The sequence below is a fragment of the Micromys minutus genome (assembly GCF_963924665.1).
Source record: "Micromys minutus genome assembly, chromosome: 29".
NCBI lineage: Eukaryota > Metazoa > Chordata > Mammalia > Rodentia > Muridae > Micromys > Micromys minutus.
This window is the reverse complement of record NC_137964.1, coordinates 26,615,190-26,640,129: the sequence shown is the minus strand read 5'-3', so window position 1 is coordinate 26,640,129 and position 24,940 is coordinate 26,615,190. Positions and strand designations below refer to the sequence as shown.

At 45.4% G+C, this 24,940-nt stretch overlaps 1 protein-coding gene across 3 annotated transcripts; it reads left to right on the top strand.

The window, feature by feature from the left end:
- Nucleotides 1-49: 49 nt before the first annotated feature.
- Nucleotides 50-24,940, top strand: BRAP (BRCA1 associated protein). 3 transcript variants are annotated; one of them, XM_080940534.1, is made up of 12 exons: nucleotides 50-308; nucleotides 1,569-1,730; nucleotides 3,117-3,171; nucleotides 4,545-4,734; nucleotides 10,757-10,870; nucleotides 13,334-13,482; nucleotides 15,078-15,153; nucleotides 15,532-15,670; nucleotides 16,146-16,255; nucleotides 19,692-19,781; nucleotides 21,328-21,431; nucleotides 22,895-24,940. In XM_080940534.1, exons 1-12 carry the CDS (start codon nucleotides 227-229, stop codon nucleotides 23,256-23,258), a joined length of 1,635 nt encoding a protein of 544 aa, XP_080796660.1. In that variant the 5' UTR covers nucleotides 50-226; the 3' UTR covers nucleotides 23,259-24,940. The 3 variants fall into 3 exon arrangements, with proteins under 3 accessions (XP_080796660.1, XP_080796658.1, XP_080796659.1); XM_080940532.1 differs by lacking the exon at nucleotides 3,117-3,171 and adding an exon at nucleotides 2,882-3,077; XM_080940533.1 differs by lacking the exon at nucleotides 3,117-3,171 and adding an exon at nucleotides 2,882-3,077 and having other exon boundaries at nucleotides 254-378.

Sequence of the window (24,940 nt, the reverse complement as noted above, 5' to 3'; positions counted from 1 at the left end):
GACGCGTGCGCGTGCGCGACCCTGCGGGAAAGAGACGGCGGCCGAGAGGCGGAAGTGGAGGTTGTTGTGGCTCGGCCGGCTGCGCGAGAAGGGCTGCCGCTGCTGAGGCGGCGGCCGCGGCTCTGAGGCGGTGGCGGCGCTGCCGACCGCGGGCCGCTCGGCCTCTGGGCTCGGCCCGCAGCCATCCCTCAGCCCGCCGGGGCCCACGCCGACCAGCGCCTGTCCTATGAGTGTGTCACTGGTGGTCATCCGACTGGAGCTCGCGGGTCACTCGCCGGTCCCCGCCGACTTCGGCTTCAGCGCCGCCGGTGAGTCCGCGGCCTCGCGCACGGCCGGCGGGTCCGCAGCCCTCGCTCCATCCGCCCCCGGGCTTGCCAGGTGCCTCTGCTCGACTTCTTCCTCGCTGCGAGAAAGCGGGGCCTGGGGCGGGGGTGGATGCTGTGCGCCCTTTCCAAACTGGCAGGCAGGCCAGTGGTTAAACGATTTGTTCAAAGTTAGGTATGAGAGGCCGGAAACACGGGTTCTAATCCAGCTGGGCCCGAGAATCTGATGTCTTTCCCACCAGTCACAGACTTCCTTAGTGGGCCATGAAGCTTCGGCTCTCCCTTGATCGTCACAACATTACCTGATAACGTTGAGACTCCTGAGGTGGAGGCAGGAGGACAGGCAACCCCAAGCCAGTCTGGGTTACAGGGAAACCTGTCTAAACAAACAGAAAAGGTGTGTGGGGGAGGGCAATTGCTTGGTATCTGTCAGAGTTTGTGCCCTGAGTCAGATTCCTCTCTAATTTGAGGCATACGAACTAATTGTGATTAGTTGATGGAAAAAGAGAAACGGGAACACGTACTTAGTTTGGAGAGCTGGGCTGGCTGGCACTTGTTCTCGGAAGAATGGCATCACTGGACACTGAGTCCAGCCTTTGGAACTGCAGGAGAGGAGTGTCAGTTGTGGTCTCTCTTGTCCTTTTGGACTCAAATGACTGACTTATTTCAAGGTTACAAGCAGCTTTCAATAGCTCAAAGTGACCCCTAGATCTAAAAGTCAACTAAGTTAGCCCTATGTACAAACGGGTAACTTCATAAAGACCCGGTCATGGAGACATTTAGTCAGCAAAGCCTAGATTGAGATGTCCTACTGTGTGCTCTGTTGTGTGGGTTGAGTGCTTGGCTGGATAAGCCTGGGGTCTGCCTCAGAGCTGATGTTAAGGTAATTTCAGTCACATCTCATGGATTCTGAAATGCCACTTATTCGTGAGACTTGCATTTTGGCCACAACATAGGCTCACAAGTTTTTGGGTGCTACTCATGATAGTTCATCTGGGTGGAGTCACCATGAAACCTGGAACGCCTTTATTCCTGTGAGTTTGTTAAAAGTCGGCAGAACGGCCCCTTGTCTCAGATTTTTGTGATGAATGCTGTCTGTCTGTAGGACTGCTAGAGGAACTGAAAAAAAAGGGCCTCATCCACAGGGACGTGCGGTAGAAGAGAAGGAAACCTATTGATCGGAGTGCCGAGAAGTGAGAGGAATTTGTTCTATCATAAAGTATTAATCTTTGATGTGTTCTTCAGCTGGAGAGATGTCCGATGAGGAGATCAGAAAGAAGACATTGGCTTCAGCTGTCGCCTGTCTAGAAGGGAAGTCACCTGGGGAAAAAGCAGCAATCATCCACCAGCACCTTGGCCGCCGGGAAATGACTGATGTGATTATTGAGACCATGAAGGCCAGCGCAGGTATGCCCTCGGGAAGCCTGGCTATGCTCCTGTACTATGAGCCCCTGGCTGTGTTTTTTCTTCCTGGTGGATGAGCCGATGGGGCACACCTTTGGTGTATTTATTAATGAAGATGACCTTGAAGTTCTAATCTTTCTACATTCACCACCTGAGTGCTGGGGTTATGTATATATACCAGTACATCCAGTTTTCGTGCTGCTGGGCACAGACCCAGGGCTTCAGGCATGTAAGGCTAGCTAGCACTCTACCAACTGAGCCATAGTTCCAACATGTTTGTTTTTTTTTAAGCACTTGTGTTCTTTATGTGATTTGTGAAGCACATTTCATTGTCTTTTTTTTTCTTCCTTCCTAAGTTAATGGTAAAATTGATTTCAGAGGTGCATGCCTTTAGTTCCACCTACTCAAGGGGCAAAGGCAAAAGGGTTATTTAAACCCTGGAGTTTGAAACATAACCTAAGACCCGATTTTAAAAGAATACTAAAGGAAAAGATAGATGGAGTATATCGAGGTGGGAGTGCTCGTCGCCACTAGCTCAGCTCCAGTGGAGCAGCACATCTGGGGAAGCCTGCTGTGGGCTCCCTGCCCCACTGGCCCGCACAGTTGAGGAAGTTGATGCTTTGTGCATCTCCAGCACAGGTGTGGTCAGAACTGGAAGGTTCGGTTTTCAGAGAGCCCCAACTGTCACAGAGGAGCCGGCGGTGAATGTTGTTGCTTTCTTGTGTTGGGGTGGATGTGGGAGGAGCTTGCTTCTGTTGGGCTTTTGAGAGTGTTAAGAGATTTTTTTTTAATATATTAAATTATTTTATTTATTTACAGTTCAAATGCTGCTCCCTAACCCCACTGTTTAAGAGATTTTTACAAGGGTAGGAGATGTTTTTAGGCAGAGAGAGCTTTAAATGTTCTTGGGATATTCCCAGCCCCAGCAGTTCAACAGTATATGTTGGTTTTTGTGACCTGGTCTCTTACATCTGCAGCTTTTGTGCTTCAGCCTCCTGGTGTTGGGATTGCAGGCGTGAGCCATCATATCCTGCATGAATATGGTTCTTAATGCAATACAGTCCAGTGTCTCTGTCACTTGAAATTCTAATTTTCTTAGGCTCCTTAAGCTTATTTCCAGCCCTTTGTGATCTGCTAATTTTCACTTTTGTAAGATGAGTTGGGAGACACAATGGGAGAAAAGAAGTCATCAGCAGCCCCTGTCTCTGCACAGAGAAGTAGAGAACAGAGTGAGTCTGTGAACACAGCCCCGGATTCTCCATCCAAACAGCTCCCAGAGCAGATTTCTTTCTTCAGTGGCAACCCTTCAGTAGAGATAGTCCACGGCATCATGCACCTGTACAAGACAAAGTAAGCTCTCCCTCCAGACTGCTCTCATTTTGCTTTCAGCAGGGAGAAACGTGTTCGCCAGAAACAAGTATGACAACATACTGACTGCCCTTAGGTACTGTGGACTGCAGAGTTCTGAGTGCTGTGTGTTTGACAGTGTAGATTGGGCCAAAGCTTTCCTTACTCAAACATAAACATGTAGATGCATGTAAGCTTGGGAAAAAATTTTATTAACCGTTAGCATGGGTATTGATTGGGAGATTGAAAACAAAAGGAGCCAAAGCACCACATGTTTGTGTGTTTTCCATAACTATACCAAACCTCAGAAGCCAGGTGATGTTAGCTGGAATGCCTGTTTTCATGACATCGTTTTGTTTTAAGGTTTTTGTTGTTGTTTTGTTTGGGACAAAGTCTCACTGATAGCCCTGGCTGGTTTGGAACTCATAGAGATCTGCCTGTAAAGGTATGCAGCACTAGGCCTGGCTTTTACAATTTCTTTCCCCCTGTATACAAACATACATAATACATGCATACATACATGCTTTCTTTTGGAAGCCCAAGGTAAAGAAGCACTTGGACAGATAACCCACCAGCTGGGTCTTCAGTGCTCTGAATACAATACTTGGTTGTCTGCCATGTCCCTCCAGGGAAAATGGGAAGCAGCCAGTCATCAGGTAGCCATTTTGGATCCCAGCTGTCACAGATCAGAAGCAAATTGTACTGTAGAAGGTTTCTCTTCCTCACAGCTGTTCAGCTCAATAGTACTTTTTCTAATCACCAGTCCCATTGTCAGAGGTTAAAATTGTCAAATAGATTTTTGATCACTCCTCTTCTGGAGTTCTTAAGAGAACCTCACTGAGGCACTGTGCTTCATAGTTATTCAGTGATACATTATTATTCAAAATCAAAGAGACTGAACCATGGGGCTAGAGACATAGCTCAGAGGTTGAGAGCACTGGCTGCTCTGGCAGAGGACCTGGATTCAGTTTCCAGCACCCTCAAGGTGGCTCACAACCATCCCTAGTTCCAGGGGGTCTATGCCTTCTTCTAAACATAAGGCCTATGTGTGTGCACAGACATATGTGTAGGCAAACACTTATACACATAAAAAATATTTTTTGAAAAGAGAATAAAACACTGAGTCTGGTAGTATAAACTAACAACTGTTTAAGTCATGATGAAAAATTCTGGAGAGGTGCTGTATGAGGTGAATACAACCAAAATACATTGTGTGACATTCTCAACAGATTAATCAAATATTTTTTTAAGATTGAAAACTCTGGTGGGTTTAGATCATTTAGAGCCTGCCTTAAAGGATGTGGAAAAGGACTCGGGTATTCAGTAAGTGTGTGATTTCAAGTGAACTCACCACTTATTTCAGTTGATTTGAGAAATACTAGCCTTTTTTTTTCATAATTTCTCAGACAAAAGAGTTGTTTGCTATTGTTCTCCAGACTTTTCAAGACGGTCTCATTGTCTTCCTCTTAGTAAGATGACCTCCCTAAAAGAAGATGTGCGGCGCAGTGCCATGCTGTGTGTCCTCACCGTCCCTGCCACCATGACCAGTCACGACCTTATGAAGTTTGTTGCCCCATTCAATGATGTAATTGAACAAATGAAAATCATCAGGGACTCTACTCCGAATCAGTACATGGTTCTGATCAAGTTCAGTGCACAGGTAAAAGTTAAGATACATCTCTCTGCTGCAGACATGCTATAGAAACTGCGAAGCCACTTGTGTGTGGTTTAGTCCTCAGATTCAGATACAACTTCTAGAGCGAGGTCAGCGTGGTTGTAGCCATTAAAAAAAGTGTGTTGGGCTATTAAAAATACAATTACATTGGCTTTTTTAAAAAAGATTTATTTTATGTATGTGAGTATGCTGTCACACTCTTCAGACACACCAGAAGAGGGCATCAGATCCCATTATAGACGGCTGTGAGCCACCAAGTGGTTGCTGGGATTTGAACTCAGAACCTCTGGAAGAGCAGTCAGTGCTCTTAACTGCTGAGCTACCTTTCCAGTATTTTTTTTTTTACTTTAAATAAGGTCTTAACTGTCTAGCCCTGGCTGGCCGTGTATCTGCTTTGAAGACGGACTAGCTGGGATTCACAGAGATATATCTTCCTTTGTCTCCCAAGTGTTGGAACTACCATACCCAACAAAAAAGAAACCCAAGATGACCAAACCAGCCATGAGTTGAACCTAGAATCTTCTGATCTGTGTTAGTGGCGTTACCCATTGTTCAACTAGCCTGCACTTCCATAATGGAAAAAAAAACCAATTATTAAATTATTATTTTTCTGGGTTCTGAAGATTGATCCCAAGACCTCTCACATGCTCTGCCACTGGCAACACCCTCATCCCTTTTTCTTACCTTTTTACATTTTAGTAATGTAAAGAAGGGGTCTCAGTAGGCTGCTCAAGCTGCCCTTGGCCTCACTGTGTAGCTCAGGTGTGCACTGAACCTGTGATCTCATGCCTCTGTCTACCACATAGCTTGATGACAGACCAGTACCACCACACCTGACTCACGGTCTATGCATCAGACTGGGTGTGAACTCCAGCTCGTGATTACTTACCCAGTGGTGATTAGCCCAGGGCACAGAAACTGAGCACTTGTGTCATTGTCCCCAGTTCTTTGATTCTGTTTACAAGGTGCTCTTTCGAGTGCCCGTGGAGGCCAGAAGAGCATGTCACATCCCCTGGAGCTGGAGTTCCAGACTGCCCAATATGGATCCTGGAAACTAAGCCCTGGTCCTCTGCAACAGCACTATATACTACCCATCTTGCCAGTTAACCATGTTTTTTGTTTTTTTGTTATTTTTGAGACAGGTTTCTATTGTTTAGACCTGGGTGTTCCCAAACTCGAACTATAGATCAGGCTAGTTTTCAATGCACAGAGATCTCCTTCCTAAGCACTGGGATTAAAGGCATGCACTACCACAACTGGCTCCAGGTTTTTAATTTTTTTTTTTAACGTTGGTGTTGATCGGTCTGATATTGAAATGTTGAGAATGGTTGACAATACAGAGGCTGACAGACACTCTGAAAGATCAGAGATGTTCTTAGACCTAAAAGTGCCTGTGCAGTTTTGAATTAGGAAGACTTTGTCATTGCCTCTCTTCCTTTTACTGCTGTAAGCATATTGGTTCTAAGAGCATGAATGTTTGTAAATGAACATAAACTTGAGGTGAGTTTTACTCACTATGTCACTGAGGGGCTGTCCCAGCCTTATGTTTTTATATTCTGTGCTATTTTCCCATTGAAACTTGTCTCTGTTAGCCAGGTGGGGGTGGCACAAGCCTTTAAGCCCACCACTACAAAGGCAGAGGCAGGCAATCTCTGACTTTGAAGCTGAAATGCTCTACAGAGTGAGTTCTAGGACAACAATGACTACACAGGGCTTTGATTTGTGGAAAATTAACTTCTGTCAGCTCTATGGTCAACGGTTTCCTCCAGATAAACTGTCCCATCTGCTAGTTTACAAATGAGTGTTTTGACAGATCATTTGTTCTTGCCACTCTAATGGGTTACTAAGGTTTGTGGGCAAAAGGGAACCCATGACACAGGCTTTCTTGCTCATGAATACAGGGTGGACAGCAGTGTTAGATGTTCAGTAATGTGTGTGTGTGTGTGTGTGTGTGTGTGTGTGTGTGTGTGTGTGTGTGTGTGTGTGTGTGTGTATGTATGTGTGTGTGGTGTCAGGGAGGATGGCTTGCAGGATTCAGCTCTCTACTTCATGTAGGCCACAGGTTCCCCTTGTTAGGCTTGGGGAACCATCTCATTGGCCTCTGTATACGGATTACTTATCAGTTATTTTGTATGCATATGTATGTTTGGTCACATGGAGATCAGAAGACAACTTCCAGGAGTTGATTTCTTCTTCTACCATGTGAGTCTCAGACTATGAGGCTCAGTAGCCAGTGCCTTCATTTGCTGAACCATCCCACATAATCCACATAATCTTTTTTTATGGCAGTATTTACTGTGTAGTTCTGGCTGGATTGGAGTTAACCATGTCTGGCCTCAAACATCACAGATCTGCTTGCCTCTTCCTCCAAAGTATTAGGTCTAAAGCATCACAAGAAGATGGTAGCTTGAGTTCATATACAAGGGCAGCTGGCTGTGTTCTCGCTCCTCTCTTTTCCTCATAGGGGAGCTTTTCACGAGAACTCAGAAGTCTTCTGAATGTCTTGTAGCTTTTGTTGGCCCTGTCTACATTTGCTTTTTTGTGTGTTGGCAGCCGTTCCTTCTTGCTTATGTGGATTTCAGGAGTCAAACCCAATAACCGTGCTTTCTTGGGTTACTTTATCTGGTTCTTATATCTACCATCCTTCCAACCTCCCTTTCAAACAACCTCTCTCTCCCTTTCTAGGTTGTACAGAAAAGTTAGAGGAGAAAGGGTGTAGACCTCTTTAGACTACTTGCTGCTCTCTACAGTTCCCTGGGGCAAGTCCAGTCTTTGTGGTCAGAATATCTCTAACCAACAGTGACAAACCCAGCAGCAGGGACTACAGGTCCTCTTGGACTTTCCCATTTACACCCTCTCCAGAGTCCCAAGAGTAAACTGTCTACAGTTAGTAAAAATCAAACCCCTCCTAGATCAGGAAACAATCATAGTTAACAGCTATGGACAGTCTGAAGCAGCCTCATATTCCACACCTGGGGTTAAAACAAAAGCGTTGACATAACTGGGTTTTTAAAGAAACCAAAATTCTCACTACAAAACCAGGGCTATCAGGCTTGATGGCATGTGTCTTTATTTTTTTACATCATCTTGCTGTACCCTGTCCCATCAGCTTTCTTTGGTGGTCCATGAAAGCTCAAAGATGGATAGTATGACCTTGAAGAAATTCAGTCTTTTGAGGAAGGAATTTGTAAATCATCGGGACTTAAAAACAAAAATGGGTGGGACAGGGTAGTGGGCCTTTCCCTCCTGTGCTTATTCAGGACTGCCTGGGATTGTGGCCTTTTTAAAATAAAAACACAGTCCAGCTGGCCAGTGCTGGTGCACATCTCTGAGTTTGAGGCCAGCCTGGTCTACAAAGTGAGTTCCAGGACAGCCAAGACTACACAAAGAAACCTTGTCTTGAAAGCAAACAAACGGACAGTAAGAACACACCCAGCTCTGCAGCTGGTCTGTGATGGTAAGACAGACGAAGCCCTAATCATAATGGATTGTTCTCTCAATCAGAGTAGAACAACAAAATTTTTAAAAACCTGACGTTAGCATTTTTAAAATTTCTGGTTGTTTATAATTCTAGCCCTTATTCTCTTTAGGGACATAGTTTCCTGAGGTCATGAAAACTGTTCTCAAGCGTTACTTAATTTCTGTATCCGAGTGTTTTACCTGTGTGTATGTCATATACTGTAACATTTATATGTCCTTGGAGCTCAGAAGAGTGCATCCTACCCCCTAGAACTGAAGTTGGGGATGGTTTTGAGCACCATACAGCTGCTGGGATCAAACCTGGGTCCTCTGTAAGAGCAAATGCTCTTTACACTGAGCCTTGTCTCCAGGTCCTGCCCCTCAGACTCTTTTTCTCTCCCTCCCTCCCTCCCTCCCTCCCTCCCTCATTCCCTCTCTTCATCTCTTCCCCCCCCCCCCCCTTCTGTCCCCAGACAGGGTTTCTCTGTGTATCTCTGGCTGTTTTGGAACTCACTCTATAGACCAGGCTGACCTAAAACCAGCCTCAAAAGTACATGTCTTTGACACAGATGAATCATTGCCTCACAAAATGTGTTTAGTGTGAGTTGGGTTTAGTCTCCTACCTGTCTTCTCTGTGATGAGTCCTACACTTTGGTGAGCACTTAACACAGCTCATGATCCAAGGCACCTCTGTTTTTTTAGCAGCTGTTGTCAGCACCTTCTGCTGTAGAAGTTGAGCCAAGCCCTCCTCCTAGCCTGGCTCCTCTCTCAGTAAGCACTGTGAAATTTACTTCCTCATCCAATATGATCTCCAGGACACTGTAGGAAGGGGAGGCCTCTTTCAAAGAGTTGTTCTACAGCCAGCTCTTCATAGCTGAACTTAAAATGCACTGCCCCTACAGTAAAATTAACATCAGGAATGACTGTCCATCTGGGGCTCAGTACACTAGTTTCTATGAGGAAAGCATAAGTAACTGAAAATTCAAACTGTGGGGCTGGAGAGTTGGCTCGGCAGTCCAGAGTGCTGTCTGCTCTTGCAGGGGGTCTTAGTTCAATCTCTGACAACTGCATGGCAGCTCATAACTGTAACTACACTTGGCCTCCTCAGGCACTGCATGCATGTGGTACACATACATACAGGCAAAACACCCTTACACGTAGAATAAAAATAAATTAAAAACCTATGAGAATACATCATTAGAGTGAAAATAAAAACTGTTGAAACATATAGTGACTGTGAGATTGCGACCCTGAAAAGGAGAGACAGGTAGAATACTTTGATAGAACAGCCTTGAATCTGGTGGTGAAAGTCAAAACCAGTTTTGTTTTTGAGGACACTGTCCCCATCCTCTAAGCAGCTTGTCTGCATTAGCAGTGCTGAAGCAGGCAGCCTTCCTATGTTTGGTCTGATGCCCCTGCCATTACAAATTGAGTTTAAACACTAGAGTTGTCTTGTTGCTTTCCACTAAGCCAGGGATTGTTTTTCCTTTACCTTCACCATGTGTATTCCATCCACCGTGAGAGAACACAGCTCAGTGTTAGTCTGGGTGGTCTGGGTTGTGAACTGCCACTTGGGGAACTGAGCCCTGGACCTCTGAGAGCAGCCAGTGCTCTTAACAGCTGAGAACACCTTGACCTGCACTAGGCATCCTGACACACGGTGTTAGATTCTTAGTGGAGTGCTTCATTTTGTTCTGTGCCTACTCGGTTTATGGAAGAGGAGCTGGCTTCTCATTCACACTGCTCCTTATTTCTTAACACAGATGCTAGGTTTTGTTTTTGTTTTTTAGACAGGATTTCTCCATGTCACCTTGGATGTCTTGGAACTCACTCTGTAGACCAGGCTGATCTTGACTCAGATTCATCTGCCTCTTCCTCTCAAGTGCTAGAATTAAAGGCATGCATCACCAAGCCACAACTTTTTCCTTTTTTTTTTTTTCTTTTTTCTTCAAGTGAAATGATGGTTCTTTAAGGGCATTGTTTATTTAATGTATGTGAGTACACTGTCGCTGTCTTCAGACACACCAGAAGGCATGGATCCCATTACAGATGGTTGTCACCCACCATGTGGTTGCTGAAAATTGAACTCAGGACCTCTGGAAGAGCAGTCAGTGCTCTTAACCACTGAGCCGTCTCTCCAGCCCCCCCCCCCCCCCCGCCATGCCCTTTATTTTAGATTTTTTTTCTCTCACAGTTACAATTAAGTTCCAGAATTTTAAAAAGTATCTCTGTGTCTTTCAAGTACCACAAAATAATGACTACGGGGGAAAGATCTATCCAGGATCTTGTTGACAGATGGCAGGTTGAATATTAGCCATGCAAGCTCTCTGCTCAGCATACAGCAGTGCCTTCTGCCTTCCTAGGCAAACCTCTCAACAGCCTTCAGAGCTCCGTTGACTTGCTGGCTCCTGGGCTTGCTACTTCTAGTGCTTGCCTTCTCTGTGCTTGCTTCCCATCTCGTCTGATGGCAATGTGTGTGGGAATATGGGTGGAGAGTGCATCTTCCATGACCAGCCTTTATTTTTGCCTCTCCCCATTGGTTGCACAGGCTGACGCGGATAGTTTCTACATGGCGTGCAATGGCCGCCAGTTCAACTCAATCGAAGATGACGTCTGCCAGCTGGTGTACGTGGAAAGGGCTGAAGTGCTGAAATCTGAAGATGTGAGTGTGAAGGCTTCTCATATTCAATGAGAAATGTAGAGACAGAGAGTAGAAACAGAAGACAGGTTCTGGATGGGGTCTGGGAGAAAGACTGAATGGGAGGGGCCAGCTAGGAGTTGTTCTTCTGGGCTGATGGATTGTTGACAGATTGGGTGGTGGTGCTAGATGCAAGATGGAATATTTGGTGTGGACCTACTGAAAACCACCAAGTTTAAAATGGAGAGTCTTAGCACTAAGATTACTGGGGTGGGCATAAATACACAGGTGGCTTGGCAAGGTCAAAGCTAACATTGCAAGGCCCTGCTATAAACAAAACATAGTGGAAAATTATATCTCACTTTTAACATGTAGAAAACAAGTATGATAGCTCATGCTTGTGACCCTAGCACTCAGGAAGCAGAGGTAAGAGACCATTGACTTGGAGCCCAGCCTCAGCTATATAATAGGTTCCTGTCCCCAAATCAAAGAACAGAATCCAACACTGTTGAAACTGTCCCAGAATGGTGGAGTACAGTTTAGAGCAGAAAGAAACATATTATTCAAACTATTAACCCCAATCTCCATCCTAGCTTTTTGTTTTATGGTTTCTCTGTATAGCTCTGCCTGTCCTGAATCTTACCATGTCGGCCATGCTAACCTTGCACTCAGAAATTTGTCAGCCTCTGCCTCCCAAGTACTAGTATTAAAGGTGTGTGCTACCATGCTCAGGCTATCCTAGAACTCAGTATGTAGAATAGGTTGGCCTCAAACTCATAGAGATCCTCCTGCCTCTGCCTTCTGAGTGCTAAAGTTCAGTATTGCTGTCTTCATGCTCTGGCTCTCATCTGCAGCAGGGCAGCTCCCCCGGAGCCTGGCCTGTAATACAGGCTCACTAAGTCATTTATAGTAAATAGCAGGTTTGGCTCTGGGGGCCAGAGAGACTCCATGATACTGTAAAATTTCCTTCTTTTTCAAGGAGATCTTAATAGCCAGGCTTTCTCGAACTTTTAATCCTAGTACTTGAGGCAGGGGAAGGCAGATCTCTGTGAGTTTGAGTCCAATATCTGCTCTACAAATTGAATTCCAAAACAGTCAGGGTTTCACACACTCAGCAGATAAAAGTGTTTTCTGCCACAAAGCCTGCTGAACTGAGTTCATTCCAAGGGACCCATATGGATTAAGGAAAGAACTAACTTGTGAAAGTTGTCCTTTGGCTTCCATACGTGCATAGATATTTGTGTGCTCATGCTCTCTCCCTCCCTCTCTCTCTCCCTCCCTCCCTCCCTCCCTCCCTCCCTCTCTCTCTCAATAAAAATGTAACTTATTTTTTATTTTTTCTAGATAGTATTTCTCTGTGTATCCCTAGCTCTCCTGGCACTCACTCTGTAGACCAGGCTGTCCTTGAACTAGATCAGCCTGCCTTTACCTCCTGAGTGCTGGGATTAAAGGCATGTGCCACCACTGCCCAACCCATAAAAATGAAATTTAAAAATTTTTAAATATACCCAGAAGCTGGCCGCAGTGATGCAGGCCTGGGAGTTGCGAATTCGAGAGGTAGAGTCTAGAGGTTGAAGAGATGGCTTAGCACTTAAATTGTTTACTGCTCTGCTGGGAGACACAGGTTCAAGTTATCAGCTCCCTGTAAGGCAGCTCACATTGCCCTGTGACTCAAGTTCCACAGGATCCAGTGTCATATTCTGACACACACACACACACTTATACAAATAAGTCTTTTTTAGAACATCCAGGCCTTCTTCAAATACTTCCCAAGTTTGAGGCCTGCCTAAGTTAAGCTGTACCTCCAAAACAAACAAAAAACAAGATTTTAAAAGGATAGTGAAGACGGTGGTCAGGGAACTGGAGAGATGGTAGCAGTTAAGAGCTCTGGCTGCTCTTATGGAAAACATGAATTCGTTCCCAGCACCCAACAAGGCAGCTCACAACCATCTTGTTAACTTCAGTTCCAGAGGATCTGTTGCTCTCTTCTGCCCTCATGGGCACCGCACATATGTTTAGTACCCAGACAATACTAGCAAAACACCAGAACATGTAAAAATTTAAAAATTGGGGCTGGAGAGATAGCTCACTGACTGCTGCTCTCCCAGAGGTCCTGAGTTCAATTCCCAGCAACCACATGGTGGGTCACAACCATCTGTAATGAGATCTGATGCCTTCTTCTGGTTGTCTGAAGATAGGGACAGTGCACTCATAGACATAAAATAATAAATTTTAAAACAAAAGATTTTTAAAATATATTTAAAAGAAATGAAAAATTTGTTAAATCTCTTTAAAAAGTAAAAAGCAGCAAGTGCGGCTTGCTCTTTAAGTCCTTGCAAAGCTTATTCAGGTTTGCTAAGAGTTCCAGGTAAGACTGGTCTAGAGTGGGACTCTGTCTCTAAAATTGAACAATAAAAGCAACAAGAAGTCTGTTGTTTGAAGATGATAGAGGATGAAGGGTGGGCCTTAACCAGATGTTTTCTGTAGGGTGCCAGCCTCCCTGTGATGGATCTGACGGAGCTCCCCAAGTGCACTGTGTGTCTGGAGCGAATGGACGAGTCTGTGAATGGCATCCTCACCACCCTATGCAACCACAGCTTCCATAGTCAGTGTCTGCAGCGGTGGGATGACACCACGTGAGTTCAGGGGCTGTCCCACCTTGTGGGGCCCTTTATGACCTCTTGGAATCCAAAATACGGATCAACAAACACTGCTGTCTTTGACTCTGCAAAGCTGGGATCTCAGTAGTAAAGAGACCTCAGTGTTTCTCCTCCCCTTCTCTCAGGTCTTGTGGAAATTGTCATTTGTTTTAAATTTTTTTTTTATTTGTGTATGTGTGTGTGCATGAGCACATGCACGAAGGTGCCCCAGGATGCCAGAGGCATAATATTCCCTAGAACTGGAGTTAGTGGTTGATTGTGAACTGTCATGTGGGTTCTGGGAATGGAACCTGGGTCCTCTTTCTGCAGTATGGGCTCTTAGACACTGGGTCATCTCTGTAGGCACCTGCATACACACACACACACACACATGAGATGAGCAAAGATGGTACATGCCTTTAATTCCAACATTCAGAAGGCAGAAGCAGGTGAACCTCCAAGTTTGAGGCCAGCCTTATGCAGAGTGAGTAGAACCCAAGACAGCCAGGGTTATACAGAGAAATCCTGACTTGAAAACCCAAAAAGTAAGTAAAAAATAGAAGAAATTGTTGAAGCTTAGAGCTGGCACGGTGACTCACTTGATGTGTCAAGCCCAGTGCTTGAGTTAGATTCCTCAGGAGTCACGGCGAAGGGAGACAGCACCAGTTCCACAGAACTTTGACCTTTACACACAAATCACTTGATTCAAAAGCCAGGTGAGTGGCTACACCTGTAATTCTATAATTTGACCTGCAGATTGGAAGGTTAGGAGTTTAAAGGCAGCCTGAGCTACAGAATGATTCCATTCCACAAAAACGGAGGTTACATCCAATTATAGTGGCCATCCATGCCCTTAATTCCAGAGGCAGCTGGAGTTTGGAAGGGCTTCAGTCATTGAATATACTTGATGTTTTCAAAGACGGTGTTGAATGTCGTTGAGTCCTCAGTGTGTGCTACAAAGTTAGGTACATGTCCTAGTCAGAATTAAATCTCAGTATTAGTCTGCTTTCCTGTCCAGTGTCTGCCCTACCACACAGGCAGACGGTAACAGGAGGCCACTGTCTACCTGTACAGCTCGCTGGCTGTTCTTGGAGAAGGCTCAAGTTAGGTTCCTAGGGCCCACATTGGGCTGTTCACAGGCACTTAGAGCTCCAGCTCCATGGACCTAACACCCTCTTCTGGCCTTGGTAGGCACACACATACAAATGACAATAATCCTTTTTAAAAATTTGGCTTGTAACAGGGTATAGTTGAAAGTGCATTTAATCCCAGCACTCGGGAAGCAGAGGCAGGCGTTGAGTCCAGCCTCGTCTACATAGAGAGTTCCAGGGCAAGGGTCCATAGTAAGACCTTGTCTCAACAAATGCACTTGAGTTTCAGCACTTGGGATCAGCCGAGGGCTGTTCTCAGTGAGCTCCACATAAACCTGGTCTACATTGTGAGTTTTGGGCAGCTAGGATTATAAGATCCTGCCTACGTTATGTAAATAAATTTGAGAGGAAAGAAAAAGAGAAAACATAAAGAAGGGAGTTTTAAAGTCCCTGTTTTAATGCTTGTGTATAACTTCATTTTCATCTTCATGTCCTGGATAGGTGTCCCGTGTGCCGGTACTGTCAAACGCCAGAGCCAGTGGAAGAAAACAAGTGCTTTGAGTGTGGTGTCCAGGAAGTAAGTAACTGGGAAAGAGGGATAATTATGAGCCGTTCTCTTGGTTCAGGATTCTTTTTCTGCCCAGTGCAGCTTAGATTCTTTGTGAGACTAATTCTTTTTGTCTATAATCAGGTGTGTGAGCACATAGATTCTTCATGCTTTTATTTGCTACTATTCTTTTAAAAGACTAAGATGCCCACCAATCAATAAACTATGAATCTGCAAAAGCCAGAGAAGGGACATGGTTGACCAATAAGGACCCTGAAAGGTTGGGTCTTAGAACCATACTATTCAGACATCTGTGGAAGAAGCTCCTAAGTCTTATTTCCAAGCCATATGGGCCACATCATGTGCTTCCCCTCCCCAATCACCAATTCATTTCTCCTTTCTTGGCAGAATCTCTGGATTTGTTTAATATGTGGCCACATAGGATGTGGGCGGTATGTAAGTCGACATGCTTATAAGCACTTTGAAGAGACCCAGCACACATATGCCATGCAGCTCACCAACCATCGGGTCTGGGACTATGCTGGAGGTGAGTGTGCAGTCATTTCCTGATTTGGATTCTTTCCTGTGGGAACACAGTTGGCCTGCAATGGCAAACTCAGGGCGCTATGCTTTGGGATGACCCAAATCAAGAATTATAGACAATTTATTAGATGTTTATTTTTTCCCCATCTCACTCTCTAATGGTTAAATGATAGACCCGTTTTTAAAGAAAAATCATACATACAGCAGTTCATTTAGATTTCTAAAAACAAAACCAAAAGAATGTTTCATAGTTAAAAGCATAGAGAACTGACTGTCTGGGTGGTGGGAACTCAAGCCTTTAATCCCAACAGTTAGGAGGCAGAGGCAGGTGGATGGATCTCTGTGAGTTCAAGACCAACCTTGTTTATAGAGTAAGTTCCAGGACAGCCAGGATTACACAGAGAAACCCTATTTTGAAAAAGCACAGTGAACTTTTCATTCCTAAGAAGCGGCCTCTGGCTGACTTCTCCTTCCTTTAGATAATTACGTCCATCGACTGGTTGCGAGCAAGACGGATGGGAAGATCGTTCAGTACGAATGTGAGGGCGACACCTGCCAGGAGGAGAAGATAGATGCCTTACAGTTAGAGGTGAGACCCTCTTAGCTGTCATGTAGCAGCTGCTGTTACCGCATGCTTCCATTTTCCAGAGAAAGATGCATTGACCTTTTCATGTTGTCATCTGCCCTGTATCATTGCTGCGCAGGATTTCTAAAATGCTGCTTTTTTGAAAGTCTAAGCTTCCCTAAGCCTTACTACTGTTTTACTGTGGTATTCCTGGTTGTCTTAAATTCAGGTTCATTAATTAAGGCAATTCAGGTCATCTGCCACAGCAGCAATAAAGCCCAAAGGTAGCATGTTCTTTTAGGTGGCTCACAGAAGCGGGAATAGAATAGACTGGTCAGAGCAGGCCCCAGCAGCGCCCTTCTTCCCTAGTAATCCGTGCGTAGCTGAGTTTAATGTGTGTGCTTTGTGAGTTAGGGGCTCTTACTTAAAGGCATTCTGGGTTTGTATGCTTGAAGAACCAGCACATTTAGCACAGTGGGATTTTCTTCTGAGAAGCAAAGCCTGCCTGTCCCAGACGGCAGTGCATGCAGGGTAGTTCTGTACTACCACTTGTTTGTTTGGTGATGTTTGGTTGTCTTTTACGGATTTGGTTTGATTTGAAGACAGGGTCTTAACAAGTAATTCTAGATTGACCTCAAACTCATGATCCTCCTGTCTCTACTTCCAGGTGATAGCATGACAAGAGTGAGCTAACATGCACACACAGAATTTTATGTTAATGAGGGGGAAGTTTCAGAATGAGTCCTCTTTTATGCATACTTAAAAAAAAAAAGAAGATGTGGGCTGGAGAGATGGCTCAGCGGTTAAGAGCACTGACTGCTCTTCCAGAGGTCCTGAGTTCAATTCCTAGTAACCGCATGGTGGCTCACAACCATCTGTAATAGGATCTGATGCCCTTTTCTGGTGTGTCTGAAGACAGCGACAGTGTACTCATATAAATAAATAAATCTTAAAAAAAAAAAAAAAAGTTTAACCAGGGAAATTAATCCAAACCCCTTTCAGAGGGAATGGACTTTGGAAATTAGTTCATTTATAGACTTTGAGATTTATTTTTTTCACTTAATAGGTATAAGTTTACCTGCATGTGTGTCTGCACCATGTACATGCTTGGTGCCTGAGGAGGCCAGAAGTGGGCCTCAGATCTCCTGGAACTGGAGTTATAGACAATTATAAGCCACTTGTGTGTGCTGGGGATTGAACCTGGGATCTCTAGAATAGCGGCCTGTGTGTTTTCCCACAGAGCCATCTCTCCAGCCCCTCATTTGTAGACTTAATAGCTCTGACAGGTTCAGAAAGTAAAGTAAAGCTTCAGTAAAGCTTGTATTCTTAATCAATTACTATGTTGACAGAAAAAAAACACAAACTCTTGACTTCTTTAGAGTAAGTATCTCTTCCATATAAATGATGACTAAGGATGCCACACACATTTTAAAGATGTATTTATTTATTATGAGTACACTATAGCTGTCTTCAAACATATCAAAAGAGGGCATCAGATCCCATTATAGTTGGTTGTGAGCCACCATGTGGTTGCTGGGATTTGAACTCAGGAACTCTGGAAGAGCAGTCAATGCTCTTAACCACTGAGCCATCTCCCCAGCCCGCCATACACATTTTAGATGCTCAATAGTTTACCAGGATAGAGTTGTATATACCTCAGTGATAAGGAAATCAACCCAGCTTTTACCAAGTGCTGGTTGTTCTGCAACTCTCTGGACTTGAACTCAAGAGATATAAGTGTTTCTCACAGGCTAGGATTAAAAACATGTAGATGACCCACCATACCTGACCTTTCCCACAAGTCTTCACACCCCACTGTGTCCACACCTAGCATCTCCGTTGGCATTTGAGATGAAGAGGCCCCATAGCTGGTCCTGATTTCTCCAATTATAGATGTCTGTCCATGTCTCATGTCTGTCAACAGCCTTTGAATCTCATCTACTCCCAGAAGTCCTAGCAGCTCTACTGCACAGTGCTGTGGATTCCTGCCATCATGTAGCCTTGGAGATCCAGGGACCAAATGTAGCCCTCATTTCCAGATTTCACAGTGCAGGCAGTGGTTGGTAGGTAAACCTTCAAATAGGTGTTACCGTAGATCTGATGGGAATGCAGAGGGGACGTTTCCCCAGGGCGCTGAGATAGGGGAGTTAGTTAGAATTTCCTGTGTAGGGAGGGTGCTGAATGTGGAACCAAGACTCTCATGTATGTGAAACTGACACCTTACCACTAAGCTATACCTATAGCCCCAAAGTTTACATAAATTCAAAGCCTCCATTCTTAAAATTGTTTGGATAAAATGAATTTGTATAAATGTGCATTCACACTAATGAGGTACAGGTAGGAAGATCAGGAGCTCAAGTCCATTCTGGACATTTGAGGCCAGAGTGGGCTGTATCAGAATCATCAACATGTTAGAAAGATGGCTCAATCAGTCGTTTGCCATGCCAGCATGAGGACCTAACTTCAGTTCCTAGAGCCCAAATTTTAAGAAAATAGACTTGGTGGCACAAGTTTGTAACCCAGCAGTGAAGAGATGCACATGAATAGATCCCTGGGACCCACTGGCTGGTCAGCATAGCCACTTGGTGAGTTCTAGGCCAGAGAGAGACCCTGTCTCAAAACTTAAGTGGACAGTACTTGAGAAATGACGTCTGAGGCTGAGTCTGCCTTCCTCCACATACACACGTGGATAGGATACATGACTGAAGAGGTGGCTCAGTGTGAGCACATATTGCTCTTCTCTGAGGACCTGAGTTCGATTCCCATTACCCACATCAGATGGCTTAGAACTTTAACCCCACCTTCATTGGAGTCTGATACTCTGACTGCTGTGGTCGCCTGCATTCATGTACATGTGCCCTCCATACATATAATTTAATAATAATAATAATAAGAAGAAGAAGAAGAAGAAGAAGAAGAAGAAGAAGAATATACACAGAGCTTTTAAAGACAAAAATAACTATGTGCTTTTACATTTTTCCCAGTTAGACTGCAAGTTCCACTCTGTACCTCTGACCCAGTGCCTGTTGACTTTAGTTGAACCCAAGTGTAACATACTTTCTTGTGAGCCTTACATGGGAGTGCAGGCCTGAAGTTCCCAGTTGATAAGTTGGAAGGTTGCCCGTGCCTCAAGTGTGAGATGGCAGGGCAAGACCATGTCTCTATTCTGTCTTTCCCCCTCCCCCCTCGTTTCTTTCGATAAGGCCTGTCTATGTATCCCTGGCATAGAACTAATTAGATCATCCAGGATGGCCTAGATTGTTGGGACTACAGGCATCACTGTCCCAACCAGCAGTTGTTTGTTTGTTCTCTAATTTCATGTGGTTTTATCGTGGGTATGAGAGCACCACTGGCTGTGGAGACCTTGGCTCTGGAAGGAGTTCTAGAAGCTGTCAGGAGAACAGTGTTGCTGGGTGTCATAGTTGGTGGTGGCTCTCATCTCCTACTGCTCTGTTTCTAGTATTCGTACTTGCTGACAAGCCAGCTGGAATCGCAGCGGATATACTGGGAAAACAAAATTGTGCGCATAGAGAAGGACACGGCTGAGGAGGTAAATGACTTGGTAACTGAAATGCCATAGCCAGGTGGCTGCCAGGTGAAGAGGACGGGGGGGGGGGGGGGGGAGGGACAATGAGGATCTTCCCTTTGATGGGTGATGATGGAGAATTGTCTCTAAAAGGAAATTGTAGACTTACAGGGTCTTAGAGTGTCATGCCTCTCACTGTCAGCTAGCCAGTACATCCCAATGAGAAGGTAAAGTGAGAAGGCGGTACTCAGTGACTGGCCAGCCACTGCTGCCTCAGTGTATTCAGTCGAGGCTTCTCCCAGCACAACCCAGACCCCATGGAAGTTTGTGTGAAGGTTTTGCAACATGGGTTGACACTGGCATGTCAGCTTGGGAATAGTAGCTTTGGGAACTAGGTGAGCTTTTGCAGCTCTGTAAACTGAGGGAAATAAATTAGGCAGAAATGGTGGAGCTTCTGTGGTCTCCCTGGAGAATTACTGGTTCGGAGCTGCAGTTACCAGATTTTAACTGACTCCCTTAGATGTGACATGCACGGTGCCCTGTGCCTGCAGCTCTATATACTCTGGAGGCAGGGACAAGAGAATGATGTAATCCCATAAGTTTGAGACCTCATAGTCTGTATTTTTTTTTTTAAATATTTGAAGATTTTAGGGGCTGGAGAGATAATTCAGCAGTTAAGAACACTGACTGCTCTTCCAGAGATCCTGAGTTCAAATCCCAGCAACCACATGGTGGCTCACAACCATCTGTAATGGGATCCATGCCCTCTTCTGATGTGTCTGAAGAGATCAATAATGTATTCATATACATAAAATCTTGTTTAAAAAAAAACATTTATTTACTTTATGTATATGAATGTTTGACTGTATGTCCATATGTGCAGTGCCTTTTGAAGCCAGAAGAGGGCATTAGTTCCCCTGGAATTGTAGTTACAAGTGGTTGTGAACCACAGTGGGTGCTGGAAACTAAACCAAGGGCCCCTTTACAAGAGGTAACAATGCTCTTAACCAGTGAACCATCTTCCCTGACACCAAAATAAGGTTTTTAGTTTGTTTGATCTTTAGATTTCACACATAGAATGTGATATGATTTTTGCAGAAGCCTGTGCAGAAGGCCTGAGCTCTACATGCTTCATCTTATATTTTGCAGCATGTTCAAGGGACCTTTGGAGGTTACAGAAAACAGAATCTGAACATGTACGCATAGGACTTGTGTGTGTTTTTAGTAGTCATTTCTCATAGTAGTAAATAAAGTCTTTTCCTTTTCTAAATGATCCAGCTCATAACTTGGTCCTCTCCACTTGCTGGAACTGCAAATAGGAGGTTCCACTCTGGCTCCTCACTAGTTCTTGGGTGTCCATCAGCAGTTTCCCTGGGTACACACTGGCTCCTGGTCTTTGTTTATCCTAAATAAAATTGTTCTCTCAATTTCTCACAATTTTTGTTGCTGTCACAGTTCCATTTAAATGGCTCAGCTTGACTTTATAAGTTTGGTTTGTCTTGTTATAGAAACAGTGGTGGGGCAGTCCCAAGACCTGTAAGAATCTTCCTGACCTCCATTGTACTTGCAGATTAATAACATGAAGACCAAGTTTAAAGAGACCATTGAAAAGTGTGACAGCCTGGAGCTCAGGCTGAGCGACCTCCTAAAGGAGAAGCAGTCTGTAGAAAGGAAGTAAGTATCCCTCAGTTCTTAGCAGCCATGCAGCCAACAGGTTCTTCTATAGAAGCACCTTTGCTCCCTTGGGAGCACCTCCATTTTCAGTATGAACAACTACAGGTTTTGGGGGTTCTGCGTATAGTTGTAGCAAAGTAACAGTGACTTCTCATTAATGATGTTAGGGGTAAGCAAGATGGACCAGCTGCCAAGCCTGACAAATTGTGTAGGACCCAAAACTCATGTGATGAGAGGAAGGAGCTGACTTGTACACGTGTGCCTTGACACACGTGTACACATACACACAAATGAATGTAAAGAACAAAAATGGTCCAGTTGCTGTTCCACTTGAGGTCTATGCCAGGTGGAGCACCAAACTCCCTGCAATCCATGTGCTGATGTCTTCCATTTCTGCCTGCAGTTTCTGAGCCATCTTGGCTGAGAGCAAGTTAGAAAAAACATTTTGACTAAGCCAGTGTCCCAGACTCCCCCTTGAACAGGCTCTAACAGCTGATGATGCTGAGCACGGAGCAAAAAGCCCATGAGCTGGTGGCCACACCTGGCTGTTGCTATCCTGATATTTAGTGGAAGAGCATTTTCCCAACATGCACAAGGCCCTAGGGTTGATTCCCAAGCATTGAAGAGGGTAAAATTCCCTCTTCAGTAGAGGTGACAAGATTGTGAACATACAGTATGATGGATAGAGGTACTTTTGTTTGTTTGCTTAGAGTTTCTCTTTGTAGACTGGGCTGGTCTTGAACTCAGATCTCTGCCTGCCTCTGCCTCCCGAGTGCCGGGATATAAAGGCTTGTACCACCATGCTTGGTGTAATGTTTATTTTTAATAGTTGATAGTTGTGTAATACAGAACTTGCCATTTGTGGGTGGGGTGGGTATGTGTGGCCTGTGTGATGTGTTCCTCATCTTGGTTGTTTTATTTTTGAAACAGGGTGTTATTAGGTAGTTCTGGCTGGCCTAAACTCACTATATAGACTGGGCTGGCCTGGAACTCAAAGAAATCTGCCTGCCTCTTTCTCCCTGGTGCTGGGGTTAAGCATGTGTGCCACAAAACCAAGCTTTGGTTTGCTGTTTTGGGATGGAGTCTCATGCTGTGGCCTATACTAGTCCTGAGTTCAAATCCTGCTGCTGGCTTAGCTTCCTGAGTGCTTCTTTGGCATTCTGACATGTAAAAATGGTACCTACCTCTTATGGTGTCTCGATTTGTAATTCTCCATGGAGGGGTGAGCATGAAGGGCAGAGCACCCCCACTCTGACCCCGCTCCCTCCTTTAGCAAGTTAGTGAGGTCAGAGCACTTTTCTTGGAGAATGTCACTTTCCTGGTGGCTTCCTCATCATGGCAGTGTCTCTGACAGAGCTGCTAACTGCTGAGCTCATCAGGGAGGGGCCTGCACTTCTAAGAGGTCCCAGAGCAGAAAGGGACACAGCAGGTGAAGCCAGCTCTGTCTCCCCGTTTTGCTCAAGGTGTACTCAGCTGAACACCAGAGTGGCCAAGCTCAGCACAGAGCTGCAGGAGGAGCAGGAGCTAAACAAGTGTCTACGCGCCAACCAAGTGCTGCTGCAGAACAAGCTGAAGGAGGAGGAGAAGCTGCTGAAGGAGACCTGTGCCCAGAAGGACCTGCAGATCACAGAGATCCAGGAGCAGCTTCGCGATGTCATGTTCTACCTGGAGACACAGCAGCAGATCAGCCACCTGCCTGCCGAGACGAGGCAGGAGATCCAGGAAGGGCAGATCAACATCGCCATGGCCTCAGCCCCCAACCCACCCTCTTCGGGTGCCGGTGGGAAGCTGCAGTCCAGGAAGGGCCGCAGCAAGAGGGGCAAGTGACCTTCAGAGACTTGTTCCTGAGACTTCCTGGGCACCACAGGATGTGCTGGGACCTTTGCTGAGTGGGAGGGTGGGCCTAATAAGCACGTCTGAGGACGAACTGCGGTCGTGTGGCTCCTTCATTTGTAGTGTGTGGTGTGAGGAGACTAAAAGTGGGGGAGGCGTCGGCAGCACTTCCCAAGGGTGAGTCACAGCTCAGACACCTCATGGCCGTTCTCCCTTCCAGCTGGGTAGCCCCCAGACTTGTGCGCTTTTCCATTTATTTATTCAGTTGGAGCACTTGCAGTTGGGTTCCAGGGTAAATCTATGACATGATGTGACCTTTCTAACACTAAAGCACAGTGCCTCCCAGAGGCCCCGGCTGCCATTGGGAAGGAGCCTGCCCCACTGCACAGGATCTCCCCTGACATCCATCCCTCCCTTCCCCTGCAGAGTTGAAGAGCTGCTTGCATGTCATAGAGAAGGGGCTAGGTTGTAAACCAGGCACAGGCTTGTCCTCAGCAGCCTGGCTTGAGAGCAGGAAAAACTAGCAGCCGGGGCAGATGGAGTAGACCCAGTTAAGGGAAGATGGTAACATCTCTTTATTTTTGATGACTCCATACAAAATGTGCCTGTCAAATAAGAAAAGCCTTACTGGCTCCTCCTCAGCTCAGGTAACTGAGAGTGTCCTCCATCTAGCAGGAGTCAGCCAGGGGGGCAAGCCTAGTGAGAGGCCTCTGACAAGCTGATGTGTGTTGCTGGGGGCAGTGTATACTGACTGTTTACAGGCAGGGCCACGTGTTCTGGCCACAGCTAGAGGGAGCTTGGGCAGATTTCAGTTACTCTTTTATGTTAGCTTCAAAGGCTGCTTCTCCAGAAAATGGCTTCAGCAGAGCCTCTTTCTAACAGCCATACAATGCTTACTGTGACCAACAGAGGGGTTGTGTGCCTCTCTCTAGAGTCAGGAGGAACATCAGGTAACTTGTAACAAAAAATGAACAGAATTGAGGGGGCACCATGTTGGGATTTAACTTCTAGAAGAGCATGGGCGGATGACAGCAGTGTGTAGTACAGTTTAATTTTTTGCTTTATCATCAGCCAAAGGTTTAAAATGTCACACTTTAGGGACTTTTTTTTTTCCCCCCGACTGATTGGACCTTGTCCTTTGACCGGAATGTCTGACATGTCACCACGTTGCCTGTGTTGCTGATCGCCATCCAGTTCTTCGGAATGTGCTGTGGCATTTCCCAAAACCCCACCTGTGAGTGCAGAATGAGTGCTCAGATTCAGGCCTCTGTGGCTCTTCCTTAGGGAAGGCTAGGAGCTGGGGCAGGAGCAAAGAGCAGCCTCTTACAGAGCCTCTGTTTCATGTTTCACACTGTTGCAGTTTTGCCGGCTCAGCCCCACTTGTCTTGCACATGTGACCTTGCAGAAGCTGGGGTGGGTGGTAGCATGCTAATTAAGAAAATCGGAAGTAGTTTCCAAAGCTGGCTCCTCATTTCATTACAATCCACCAAACAGTCCTGCCGCCCAGATGAGAGCAGTGCTTCACAACACAGGTTGGGGGAAATGCCTGGGAAGGCTGTGGCCAGAGGAAGCAGCCAATGGGCAGAGGTTTCCTAACTACTTGAAGGTCTTTTAAAAATGTTCCAGGAAAATAAAAATCAAGATGTGTAAATAAAATGTTATTTTAAAAGGTCAAA